At 30.7% G+C, this 14,900-nt stretch overlaps 1 protein-coding gene across 1 annotated transcript; it reads right to left on the bottom strand.

The window, feature by feature from the left end:
* Nucleotides 1-11,875: 11,875 nt before the first annotated feature.
* Nucleotides 11,876-14,464, bottom strand: LOC106399839 (putative Myb family transcription factor At1g14600). Its single transcript, XM_013840289.3, has 6 exons — nt 14,082-14,464; nt 13,871-13,947; nt 13,680-13,719; nt 13,136-13,250; nt 12,845-12,965; nt 11,876-12,314 (listed from the first exon to the last, which is right to left on the bottom strand). The coding sequence occupies exons 1-6, from the start codon at nt 14,221-14,223 to the stop codon at nt 12,087-12,089; spliced, it is 723 nt and encodes a 240-aa protein (XP_013695743.2). The 5' UTR covers nt 14,224-14,464; the 3' UTR covers nt 11,876-12,086.
* Between the last annotated feature and the right edge of the window lie 436 nt (nt 14,465-14,900).

Below are 14,900 nucleotides of genomic sequence, written 5' to 3'. Positions count from 1 at the left end.
TTTGAAATATGCATTAGTTTTAATTTAACGTCTTGAACGATCGTATAATTTGTTAGCAAAGTACATTTTCCGGTATGAGTTGATGTATCCAATGCCAGCTTAATACAATTTATTATTTTACTCATAGTTAGAAAATGATGTTCTTAGTAAGAATTGAACCCATTATTTATAAGATATAATATTAAATCCTTCAAACCACTGTAACAGTGAGATTTATTTGTAATTCTTAGCTATACAACGTATGTTAAGAAAAATATTATTATAAACTATACCACATGACATTTATTAATTCTTGCATAACAAATGAATAAATTTCTTGATTGATTCATATATAAATTGTGTATCTTACGTTGCACCACATGCAAGTTATGAGCCAGATTTCAAGATATATATGTCTACAATAATACGTCAAACGAATCGGATGATATTCCAGCAAAAGCATAATACAAGCAGAAGCATCCAATATTCCAACATTATTCAAGCTCGTGTCGTAATCCTATATTTATATAATAAGTATAGTTATAAACTTATAATTGTCAGTTTTGTTGTAATATATATTATAGTATACAAATAGAGCAAAGATGTCCGCCCCCCTAATACAAAATAACGCAGTTATCAAATATTACATATAAACCGTATCTAATTATTTAAGTAAACAATTTGATTTTCCAAAACATAAATCAGCTTACACAAACGCCATTAGTTTAACTGGTTCGAGATGGAAACTTTTGTGTCGAACAAACTATATATGCTTAGAAATATGAGCTTAAACGGGAAACATAACAGAAAGAGAGTTTTAACGTACGTACCCGTCAAAATTTTAAGTTAAATAAAGATATTGACATTTTGAAGACATAACTTAACTCTGTGTCTTTTGGTCTTTAACTCTTTGATTCCACCTACTCCACTTTTATTTCTATCCGTGCTTCGTACTCTAAAACTATGTACAATGGGGTTGTTGAATAAAAGATTCAACAGTTGAAACTCTATAATGAGGGTGTTAAAAAATAAAATTTGATGATGTGGATAAATTGGTGTTGAAAAAATTTAACATGTTGAATAAGAAAAAAGTGGGATCCACCAACGAAACATGTCACTTTCTAAATTTTATTGATATTTTGATATTTTCTTAATTATTTAAAACCAATTAATCTCATTCTAAATTAAATAATTTATTTTATTTTATATTTATTTTATATACTAAAATTTATCATTTTAAATTATCTATAAATAGAAACTACGTTTATTTAATTTGGATATAGAAAAAAATAATTATTATAGTCATGTTGGCGTACTTTTAAATTCATACACAATATATTCGAAAATCAAAGTAGACTAATTCAGCTTTGTAAATAAGAGAATAAAATGTATATAGTCCTTAAATATAAAGTTGGAACTATAACTTTGTAAAAATATACGTTGACTATAGTGGGATAGAGAGTACCAATCACCAATGTTTAAAAAAGATCGTAGTGATAATATATATATATTGCATATACTTAGACACAGTCTTTCTATGCTCAAACAGATCCTATATATGAGTTTGCCATCCTTTTTATATGTTTCTTTGGCAGATTCGATCGGTTCCGAAAAATGCATTTAATACTATAAAATGGATTATCTATACTATCTGATTCGAGTTTAAAATGTCTTCGGACTAATTCCAATGAGTAAATGGATCGAGTGTTACCAGACTACTTGTAAACTGTTTGAGTCGAATCTCAAATCCAAACTTCGCATATAATTGTGATTTTGTTTCATGTGAAACTCAAACTTAATTTGCCATCCTTATATTTATTTGAAATTTATAATCATAATTTTTAAAAATATATATATGCAAAATTTATATATTATTTCTTCTCGAATATGAGGTTTCAAAACTTGGAAATGGTCAAAATATATCAATAAAAATATATTTTATATCTTTCTCATTAAGAGATTGGGGAAAATGGAAAAGTATGTAAATGATAGACTTATTCCTAACGTGAAAGAAAATATCATCGAAGAAATATCGACGAATTCAACAAAATAATTTGGAATAAGGTGTCCACTTCATATCTGGTTAATCTCTAATTACAACCGATACATAATATACATACACACACATTATATAGGCAGAAAACATCATGTTTAATAAATGAAGAAAAAAATTGTTTTTTTTAACAGCGAGCGAGATAGCCACATTATACTCTTTTAAAAAACTTCACATTTTAATTTATTGTCTTATAAAATTGAATGATAAAGCAACATATATAAACAACAAAAACGATTATTGTTAGGAAGATATATACATATAAGAGTAATGATGAATATGCATGTTTATGTATGCATAGATAAATAGTGATGAACTAGGAATCAAATCTATAGTAAAAAAAGTCTGGTGACAAAAGTGGAAGACTGAATCATAAAAGAACATGATGATCAGTGTATATATAAAACACAAATCGAAGAAAACAAAAAATTCAAAAACATTTTTTTGGGATAAATTCTATCGGCTAATCCGGTCGGTTTCGGAAAGAACCACTTAGTGCTACATAGTGGATTGGTTACCACACTACCTGACTCGAGTTTGGAATACCTTTCGACTAATGTCAAAAGGTGAACCGATCATCTATGGTCGATTATGTAAACTACTTGGACCGAAACTCAAGTCCATGACTGATGTAGATACACACCAAACCCCAAAATATTACCAATATACTACCACCACTTGGTTTCAAAAAATATTTTTATCCATTGCGGTTTTGTTACTATTTTCCTCTTTCTTACAGTTTTAATATTCAGTTTTGTTAAACTGTAAACAATAGAATTACGAAAATTTTGTTGTGATACCCTTTATTTTATGTATCTTTTTTTTCCGCATTTGCTTAATTATTATGTTTTCCTTTTATTTTCAGAAGTGTAGTACATGTACTGTGACAACCCATCCCGCTCATTCGGAATCTGGCTCACAGTCCTCTAGGGCACCGACCCCAACCCCTCCATTATGAGTTTTCTCTGACTCCATAATTAGGTTGTTGGTGCGCTTGGCGTTACTCGAACCCAAGACCTCACCCTTTTAACAACACTCCCACAGGACGAGTTGTCACCAATTAAAAAAAGTCGATTTTTTGTGACAACTCATCCCGCTCATTCGGAATCCGGCTCACAGCCCTGCATGGCACCGATCCAACCCCTCCATTATGAGTTCTCTCTGACTCAGTAATTAGGTTGTTGGTGCCCTTGGCGTTACTCGAACCCAAGACCTCACCCTTTAACAACACTCCCACAAGACGAGTTGTCACCAATTGAGATGCAGGTCAATTGGTGACAACTCGTCCTATGAGAATGTTGTTAAAGGGTGAGGTCTTGGGTTCGAGTAACGCCAAGCGCACCAACAACCTAATTATGGAGTTAGAGAGAACTCATAATGGAGGAGTTGGTGCCCTGCAGGGCTGTGAGCCGGATTCCGAGTGAGCGGGATGGGTTGTCACATGTATAATGCTCACATGTATAAGTGAGCGGGATGGGTTGTCACTCGTCAATTTTAGTTGATAATACGTTAGTAATTTGACAAACATAATCCTAATTTCTAAAAACATAGCGTCAATTCAACTTTGGTATGACCTCAATTCTTATAATCTGTCGAACTGAACTTGATTTAGCTCATATAGCATACTTTTATGATTGGAGATTTTTAACCAAAACATATAGACGAATCTTCAAAATCATTGCACCATATGTTTTTCAACAAATATATTTTTATTTTCTTTGAAATCTATGAAATCAAAATAATATTATACTATTTAAAAAACATGGCATGTTCTTTTGTGTCTCCTAGAGTTCCATCTATCATTGCACAATAGTGTGTATATATATATATATACTTTGAATCATGATCTTAGTATTCAGTACACAAGCAAATTTCCTAATGTATTTTTTTGTCAAAAGAAACATGAAGGGAAAGCCACAAACATATACGAGGATTATGTATGAAGAGAAGATGAATGGTGAACCAAAAAAAGAGAGAAGATGAACGTTGAGACAGGATATTGTTGATTCTAGGCCGTTAACTTAACTTTGATGGGGACAAGACAAGTTTGTGGATAACAGTATTGCATATATGGATACATATCGATACAGATACCAATATAAAAAAAATTATATAAAACGTGAAAAGATTTTAGGCAAAGCATCACAAGACACACACTCGTGACAACGCCAACTGTCCTTCGTAGTATGACAAATGAAAAGAAATTAGCAAATAGCAAAAAGGTAAATTAGAAAAAACTGAAAAAATAAAAACACACACGCACACTAGAATAATCACCTCCTCTTTACTGCCCTATGCAATGATATGACAATAAATGTGACAGGCCAGAAAAGTCCTTAGAGTGACCCATGGTAAGAACCAGGATTAATCATGGTCTTAAAACATGATTATTGGAGGTTTTTACGGTGGGATTTTTAGCGGAATATAAGAACTTGTTTCTTAACTTTTAACTAAAAAAACTAAGAACCGGTTCTTAAATAAGAGTTTTAAAAACTGGTTCTTAACTTTTTTAGTTAAAATTAAGAAACGGGTTCTTAGTTAAAAGTTAAATTCTATTTTGTGTTTGTCAAATAAAATAGTTAGGTATCGAAGAAAAATAAAATAGTTAGATACAAAACGACACATTTTTTCGTTTATTAATCGTTTTTAATGTTTTTTTTTAATAATACCAACTATTAGTATTTTACTTTATAATGACGATCAATAATCAACTTCATATAGCAAGGAATAAAAAATTCACGTCTGAAAAGCCTGTTGAATAAGAGGGGAGGGGAGGGGAGGGGAGGGGAGGGGGGGGGGAGCATAAGCTTTGTTAGTATATATTCACCGAAGAAATTGTTATTTTTGGGAGATATGAAGGATTAATTTTGTGAATAAAAAAACGAGTTTTGATCAATTAATTCTAACTACAACGTTAACCCAAAAAACCTATAAACATTGCTCAATGACATAACGAAGATGCATACACCTTAGTATAATATCCGGCCTAAAATCTCGAGTTATGAAGTCTAACGCTAGAGAGGAATATTAGTCGGATATTGCTAGTGAACCAATAATATCGAGGGTGGTGACTGTATTAAAAAGTCAACACATAACGGATGAAGATGACGTGTCCGTATCATGATCTTGTTGATGAAAACTAGGGTTTTGAAATTCAAGGTACGTAGAAAAAGTTTCACAAAGAGAGAGAGAGAGAATAATTGTCCGTCGAATATTTCGAGAATGTTTATCTAACTTCGAAAATCCTACTCTCTGTCTTTCATTAAATGTAACTCGATTATGTGTGAATTAAAAAAAATTCTTCTCGTCAAATTGGTTGAAATTGTAGTTTTTTATTTTTTGCTCTAAAATTTAGGTTTTAATTTTTTTGATTTGGCTTTAATTTATTTTGCTTTAAAAAAATTTCCAGAGCACTAAATAAAAGTTTAAAAAAAAATGATTTCCAAAGTTAATATATTTCATATTTTAATGTTTTGGCTTTGAATTCAATTTTAAAAATAAAAGCATGATTGTTTTTAAAAATAATTGTAGAAATTAAAAGTTTGTCTACAACTTATGAAATAAAAACATGATTGTCTTAAAAAATGGTTCTATAAATTAAAAAATCTGTCCACAGCTTCTATAGACACTACCAATCACCCCCTATATGTACACACTATTGCTAGCACTACAAATAAGGGTTTTCTAAAAACCATTTCAATTTTATCGGATGCTCCCCAAAGTAATAGATATAGGAATTTAGTAACATATGAAATCATTAATGATACCGGTGTATCCAAGGCAGAGTTTTCGTTTGGTTAAAGCATCAAATATTAGCTAAATTTATTTTTAAATTTCACTGACACATATAATATCATTTAATCCAATTTGAAAATTTCTACAAAAGTTTTTTTTTTGACAATTTCTTATTTTTATTTTTGCTAGGAAAACAAAAGTTCCCCACCGCTAATACTTTTTGTTACTGCAAATTTATTGGATTGCAAAAAGAAATAAAAGACTACAAGAGGCCCGCCCAGCCCAATACAATTTTAGTTAGCCCACCACATTGAACCAATTTGGAAAACAGGTTCCTGAACCACATCACATCAGCATTTATGAAAACAAAACTGTATTCCAATTTCAAGAACGGACCGCAAGAGATCAATTACTTGTCCTTATAGAAGGATATAGAGTATCATAGATATTATTAGCAAATATTGTATATTTATTATATAAGATATTACGTATATTTGTATCTACATAGATTAGGAAAAATCACTAATACAAAAATGTATGTAGTCCTAATTATTATTCTTATGAGAGTAAATACAATTCTTCACATGTATCTCTCATCGTATTAAATGCCCGATCCATAAATTTGATCCATATTTATCCAGTTTAAAGTTGTCCCATCGATCTATATTGATTAAGTCCAAAGTTGGTCAATTGATTTTTGTCCAAAAATACTAAAATTGACGTATAGAGAACCATCATTTTGAATAGGCGTGTTTGAGACTAAATCTCCCACATCGATTGTTGGAAGAGATTTTAAATAACATAAGATTGATTCAATCCACTTATCACCGATTAATTTTATGCTAAAAGTCCATCTTAGCTTAACAGTCCTCATCATTTTCAAATAAGACCAGGTCATAAAATAGGCTTCTCGAGAAAAATCAACTCATTCCCTCACAAGGCTGAAACAATGCTTGTGGAGTGGTAAGCAACACACACACGCCTTAGCATCCAATGCAACAATCACCAAAGGGTCCAAGAGTCTGCTTGTTTCTTCCCCGGATCTAAAACTCTGGAAAGTAAAGTCAAGAATATTAGAAAGCAGTACATAGTTTAGCAGAACTTGTAGCTTTAAAATTAAAGTCATAGCAGCAACGAGCGTAGTGGATCCAAATTCATAAAAACAATTACAACCTACATGCAAACACAAACAATCGCAATACTGCTATTTCCCATAAATAATTTAAATTTCTGCTATCACTTTTCCCCGTAAAATAAACGGTTATAAATTTAATGCGTACATAAATTAAATTACACCAAAAAATAATTACACCCACTACTTAACGGTAAAACGTTGCCTTTAATGCTTCTTTTCTGGAATACATATACCAACAAAGATTAGGCAAACACACTCACTAATCATCGGATGAGCCATTAATTTTCAGTCAAACAAGAACAAAATGTAATCCAGTCTTCCCTCCTGGAGCATTTTCAATTCTACTCCAAAACCCACTTCAAAATAGAGTAATAGACATGATTACTCCAAATATGGAGTAAACCAACTCATTACTCCAAAATGGAGTTTAATTTTTTTATTTATAAAATGGTCCTCCACATATACATATTTTTGTTTTCAATAATTTTTTAATAAATAAGTAATAATAATATTATTTTACTATATATATTATAAAATTTACTGTTAATATTTCTTAATTATATATAGGGGAATTGCAAAAAATAGCACTTTGGAGATACCACTTTTCATTTCTACCTTAATCAATTTTACTATTAAAATTTTAATTGGCAAAGTACCTTTATACCCCTAACTAATTAAACCTAAGACTAACTCTTTTCTCCTGCATCTCACGATAATTTTAAATCTCATCATCTCAGATTCAAATCGGCGTTGACGAATTCCGGCGGTGACGAGTTCTCCGGCAAGATCGGACGACGCTGCAGAGTTGTCCGGCGAGATCCGACGAAGCTGCGGCGAGATCCGACGAAGCTGCGGCGCGATCCGACGAAGCTACGGCGAAATCCGATTACTTTGCAAAGGCGCTCTCCGGAGTATCACTCCCATAGGTGAAGATGTTCAACGAGTCTCCTAATTTGTCCACTCTCATCGATGTGAGCACCAACTTTGCTTTGATTTTTGAATTAAAAAAAAAGTCTCAGTCTTTGATTTGATTCTCTCCGATCATCTCATCTCTTCTTGCAGGTTCCCTTATTTAATATTCCACTGATTCCACTTATTTCACTTGAGATCTTGGTGCTTCTCTCATTCCCTTCTAAATCCACAAGAGTTAAGGTAAGTAGTAGTATTTATAAAACTAAACCTTGAAATGAGTTTGTTTGATTCTGATCACAAGCATGGTCTCTGTACAGTCTACAGAGAGGGTGAGGCAATATATCCCTTGTTGAAGGACGTGGCTCTTTCACTAGATATGCCAGGAGGAAGTAACGCGATGAAACAAATGTTCACTTTTGCCTTGAGATCAGCTAGAAAGGGTATTGTTACAGGAAATCATGTTTTAGCCGAGGAAGCTACATCAATTGCTATCTTGTGTGTGCTACAATTTGTAAATACTTATAAATAATTATAAACTTTTATTAATGGATACAATTTTATAAGAGTTTATAAATAATACACAAAAGAGGTTCTTTGGTACAAAAGAGGTTCTTTCAGTTTTTATTAGAAATGATCTCCAAGTGGCCTCTTTTATGAGCAAACATAAAGAAATTGGAAGATTTCTTCGTTTTTGTGCAACAATTTCTGAGGTTAACTCTTTGGTCATGTTTTATTTATAAGGCTTTGTTATTTACTTTGACACAATCACAAAGTTTCGTGTTTTTATATTGCAAACATATATGTACACACTCTTTGATTGTGCGAAACAAGGTTGTCTATGGTAATGCCCTTGAGATATTTAGAACTCCTTTTACATTTTCATAAGAACTTAAAAAAATTATTGTATAGAAATTATTGAGTTCATGTTTTTATGTTACAAATGGAAAGGCATAGATCACAATTAATTATGTCAAACATGATACATACACGAATTGACGTTTCTAGTACTCAAGACTTCCTCATTGCTGGAAGTATCAAAATATTTGAGGTGTTTATTACAATTTAATACTTTCAAGGACTTATAAAATAATAGTCAAAACTTATTCATTTAATGTCTGAGATTTTATTACATTGTTTACATTTATAAAGACTTATAAAATAATTGTACAATCTTATTAGTTTCATGCTTTTATGTTGCAGATAGAAACACAGAGTCACCACTGATAGTACCAAATATGATAGAACCCGAGATGAAGTTTTTAGTACACAGATTTTCCTATTCTTGAAAGTAGTAATATTCTTGAGGCATGAAGAAGCAAATTATTTATAAGAGTATATAAACCATTTATAAGGACATGAAGAATTTAATGATAAGCCTTTATAAAGGTTTATAAAACATTTATAAAGTTCATCCAATTCAGCAAAATCAATAAGCCTTTATAAATGGTTTATATACTCTTACAAATAATTTATAAACATTTATGAATGATTTCTAAATTTATAAATGATTTACAAACTTTATAAACTGTTCTTTTATAAACTTCATGTCGGGGTTCTATTAGGGTTTACAAACTTTATAAGGGTCTATAAAACATTTACATACCCTTTATAAAACGTTTATAGACTCTTTATAAATGATTAATAAGTCGTTATAAATTGTTTCTAAACTTTATAAAACCTTTTTATGAACTTAATAAACATTTTATAAACCCTCATAAATTATTTACATACCTTTATAAACCTTATAAATGGTTTATATGCTCTTACAAATAATTTATAAACATTTATAAATGATTTAAAAACTTTGTAAATGATTTACAAACTTTATAAACTGTTAAAGAATGAAAGTTCCTCCAACGCCCCAATTTGAAATCATCTCCAACTTGAGTCTAAGAGAACTCATTTCCACTCCGAAAGCTGGAGACAAATGATGGAAGACGATAAAAAATGGATTATTTTTTAAGCTGTCGCAGCAATGGAAACATAATTCAAAAACTAAAAATTGATTTTTTTGTGTTAAATTTAGATTTGAAAACTCTAAAAGATTGATCGAGCAGCTTGTGGTAAAAGCAAACGATTCATAATTCAACGACTTTTTCCTAAAACTTAGATTTACAAAGGGTTATAAATTTTCAAAAACTCAATGTTCACTATCGGAAATCTTTCTCTCAGATCCGACTATTAATAGATAACTCTTTCTCTTAGATCGAAACAACAAAATCCGAGAAAATTACTTACAAGTTGTGATTCTTGCTCGATCTCATCGCCATCGTCGCTCGATCTCCCCGTCGTCGCTCGATCTCGTATGCTTCGTGAGAGAAGATACACTCGATCTCGTCGCCGTCGCTCGATCTCGTCGCCGTCGCTCGATCTCATCGCCGTCGCTCGATCTCGTCGCCGTCGGTCGATCTCGTCGCCGTCGCTCGATCTCGTCACCGTCGCTCGATCTCGCCGTTGCCGTCGCTCGATTGAAAATTTTTCTCGAGGGAGAAAGAGATAGGAAATTATGTTAGAATTGTGAGAGAGTTATTTTTGTCTTTTGCCTATTAATGATTTATGTATTTCTGAAAATGTCATCATTCTAAGAGTATATATGAATAGTGGTACTAAATAAAGTGTAAAATGAAAATTTCCCCTTATATATATCCATCTAATGAACTATTTTATGCAACAAAATATATATAATATAAAACATAACAGATCATACATATAAAAAATAAAAATAAAGAAGTTCATTTATTACTTCGAAATGCATTAGTTGATCATTTGTGGAAAAATTATATTAATTCTAATGAATAATTTAAGTTGATGTATTATTGTGTTTAAGCTATGTAATGTAAATGGACTGTTTTGCAAATAGTATAAATGAAATGTGATATTACTAATTTTTAAATAAATATAAAAAATAATATATTAGGAATATTCTATTTTGGAGTGGAAAATGGAGTTAAATTTTACTCCAATGTATAACTCCATTTTGGAGTTACTCCATTTTGGAGTAGAAAATAGAGGAGCATCTCCAAAAAGAAACTCAAAAAGAAACTCTATTTTGAAGTTTCCGAAACTCTATATTTGAAGTTTAAATGTGTTATTCTCCCAAAGCAAAACTTCAAACTCAACTTCAAAATTATTTATATTTTATAATATGGTCTTTATATTTATCATAAAGTAGATATATAAACATATTATAACTATATCAATTAATAAAATGTTTTATTAAAATATAAAAATTTAAATAAAAATTACAAAGATATTAATTAATAAAATATTTTATTAAAATATAAAAAAATAAATAAAAATAACTTAATTAATATTAAACTTCAAACAAAATACCGTATTATTTCATAAAATGATTTTTGTAATGCATATATGATCTATTAGTGCATTTCGAAGTAAAAATGGCTTTCTTCAGTTTTACTTTGTAGATTACGAACTAAAAGTTGTTGAAATTGGGTAATATTGATACTTGTAAATACATTAGATCAGAACAAGAAAGTAAAAGAGAAACATAAAATGTTGTTAAAAGACTAATTTCTTTTCGAACTATATTAATACTCGTGAATATATTCGATATGAACAAAAAAGAATTGTACGAAAAAAAAACATCAAAAACAACAACAACCATCTTCAGCTACACAAATAAAAGTTGGACAATGTTTGAAAATTTTGAAGGTTCTGGATCAAACCTACCTGACTATTAGTGTTGTTGTAATATTTAAATTATGTAATATTTATGTTTTCATGTAATTTTTTTTTAAAAAAATTGTTAAGTTTTGTTTTGTATATTATTGTTGTCTAAATCTAGTTTAAAATATTTTAAATCTTATTTTAAAGTTTCATTTAATTTTATGTGTCAAATTTGCAAACAAAATTTCAAATATTTATGAGATATAATTTTTTTACGGATTAAAACAATAAACGAGAAAATATTTATGAATCATAAAGGTAATGTGTGATTGTAAAGACCAAAATACAAATAAAAATATGAAATTTTTGGAGAGTAAAAAACTTCTTATTTGAAGTTATAAAGTGTTTTTTTGGAGATTCTATTAACATGTAGCGTAATCCAAGTGCTTCATGTGAAAACCAAATCTAATCATAAGTTTACAACCACTCAAATTGCTTTGGCTCCAAATCGACCGTGACAACGTACGAAGGCCCAAAAAAACATCGCGAACGAGAACAAATCTAGAAGCCTAGCTAAAACACTGCTTTAAAACAAATCTAAACGTTCACTACACTAATATTGAAAACAAAGTAACAAAGATTCAGCTAAGAAGAAGAGGAGGAAAAAGAGAGATTAAGATTAAGATCAATCTTTGAAGAAGCAAAACAATCCCTGGAAATGAAAGCAGACGAGACTGCTTCGCTGGTTTCACTAAGTGACGACGACGTATTGCTTCTCCAACGTTTCTGAGAATTATGAGGATGATTCAACGATAGAGACAGTGTTAAATCTTCTTCTTCTTCGTTGACCCAAATGTTCTTCGTTCTCTGTACCTGAATAAGCTCAAAGCCACAAGTTCTTAGTTCCTGATAGCTATTTAGCTTTAGTTGTTAAAAAAAAATCTCTTATTATGTAATAGCATTTCACAGTCGAAACTGAAGACAAGTCCACAATGTATTAGTATAGTCTAAATCATTTAAAATCTCAAATAATATGGGTATTAGTTATTAGAAGCTCTAGATTATAGAATAGGAATATATTATGATTAGGTTATAAAATCAGATTAATTCACTAAGTAATATTGTGTACAGAATTTTGATGTGTATAATTTAATGTTGTAGTTGTAATTAAAAAAATAAAGTTTAACATCATAACATCAAATTTGGAGCCTTTTTAACACCAAAACATCAAATTTTATTTTGGTGTTATGTTGGAGTTCCATTTGACCTCATCCATATCCTCTAGTGTTGTCATTACAATGCTCAATCGTTTTATATAATGAGTGTTAATCTGAGTCTAAAATACTGTTTTACTTCGTAAAGGCTATTTATGAAACCATATTCTGAAATTGTATTTTGATTACCTCGAGAAAGTGGTTAGACTGAAATTTGTTGGACTCGCCAATGCCTGCAAATGTCTTCGTTCTCTCCATGCTCATGGTGTTGAGAAAGTCATCGTCATCATTATCAGCTGAAGTCCGCCCTCTTCTCCCCAAACAAAAAAGGAGAAAGCAAAAATTAAATAAATTCGACAATTCATATTCAAACAAAAGTATAGCATACCTATTTTCTGGAATAAAATTAAAAAATTTGTCAGAAACAAATTAATATTCCCTTTCCATTTCTTCCAAAAAGTAAAATTAAAATAAAATTACCTAAAGTTGAAAGAGTGAAAACCCAAAAGACAATCATTCCTTGCGTGTTCAGACAAGTTGTCATAAAAATGATCTTCATTGTCTTGTCTTCTTCTTCTTGAAGATGATGAACTCTCTTTTGTCGCCCAAAAATATATGATAAAAACATTAATTAATTAATTGACCATAATGAATATTCTCTTCGCTCTTTCGTTTTCTTTCCATCAAATTTAAGAAGCATCTATTTACCTACAAGACCATTGATAAATTCTTTTTCACTTGTTATAATTTCACCAGTATTTATACTTTTATGACAATGGCTCCAGTGAAAAATACATTCATGCAGTACAATTTTGATGTGAATGGTGGGAACAAGACTAACTGCATGACTGAATTACCCTATGTATATGTATGACAATGGTCTAACACGACTTAAATTTATAAATTACAGTTTTGATGCCTATAGTCGGAGTTTGAAATTAACCGTCATAATCTTGACTTGTGGCGTAATAAGTGTAATTTACTGCCTTAATATGTGATCCCAAATATTTCTAAAATTTATTACCTGATCGTCCAAGAAGAGTGGGCTTGTATCCTCTATACATCTGCGGCATGATCAAAACAAAAAAGAAATGTTTTAAATATTCAGATTACTAAACAAACAATCAAGTTATTATAAGCTAGGGTGAATAAAGTAGTATGATGGCCAAGATAATAAAAATAATAAAAATGAAATGTTTCATCATTTTGTTTGACCTGGAGATGGCTCTTGACGTGTGATATTGTTAGTCCCTTTACATCCATTATCTTAAGAACAAGTTTTGGAGTTGCTTCTGTTTCATTCCAACCCAAAAAATACAAACATTTAGATCTTGAAGATGACGATTGATGAACTTTTTTAAAAAACTTTTAAGACATGTTTTTTTATAAAAAAGACAGAAATAAAAGTTGGTTTGACAAGACTGACTGTATTGACCACCGAGCATATCAACGGCGTGAACGAAGTTCTGGTGAAGCTCCGGCGTCCATTTCAGGCGAGGTACCGGAGACCGTACGTACGGTCTAACTCCACTAATCCCTCCGTCGTTGCTCCTTCCGCATCTACCCATTTAGATATTAGCCCACGAAAACCCTAGTCTTTTTGTGGTGAAGAAGAGAGATTGTGAAGAAAAAGAAGTAAAGAACCCTACGAGTGGAGAAGGTTATAGACTAATAAGGACGAACTTTTCTGTTTTTATAAAGGATAAAGGTTTCTTTTTCCTTCTATTCGCTTTTGTCTCTTTTAGAAGAACTCGTGCTTATATGTGTGTTTGTGTTCGTGTTTATGTTTGTTCAAAGTGAATATTTATATTATGTTTGTTCAATGTGTATAAAAAGGTAAAGAAAATAAAATTTCAGAAATTATGATATGATAATTAATTTCTTGGACGACCAAAACAGAAAGAAGAAATATGGGATATTTTTTAAAATTACCAGCTGGAATGTTGTTATACTCATATAGTCTGAGGTGACATGTATTTTGACCTAACAGAATAGAATACATACAATCTTGATAGAAAAAAGAATAGAATACATTCAACGCAAATATATCATCCATTTGACTTTGTATGCATTGGTAGAAAATAGCTTTTCAAGAATCTTTTTGAATTTTGGTTGGTATCAATAATCCATGGACCACTCCCCTTGGAGAAAAGTTGTCATGCAAACTATTATCCAGATAAATGGTAAAGAGGTTAGAGCTTTTGGTTTTGACACAATAAGTGTCTATGAAAAATATGAGATTTGC

This window comes from Brassica napus, chromosome C8, assembly GCF_020379485.1.
Source record: "Brassica napus cultivar Da-Ae chromosome C8, Da-Ae, whole genome shotgun sequence".
Lineage (NCBI taxonomy): Eukaryota > Viridiplantae > Streptophyta > Magnoliopsida > Brassicales > Brassicaceae > Brassica > Brassica napus.
The sequence above is the reverse complement of the archived record's forward strand: the minus strand, read 5'-3'. Positions and strand labels throughout refer to the sequence as shown.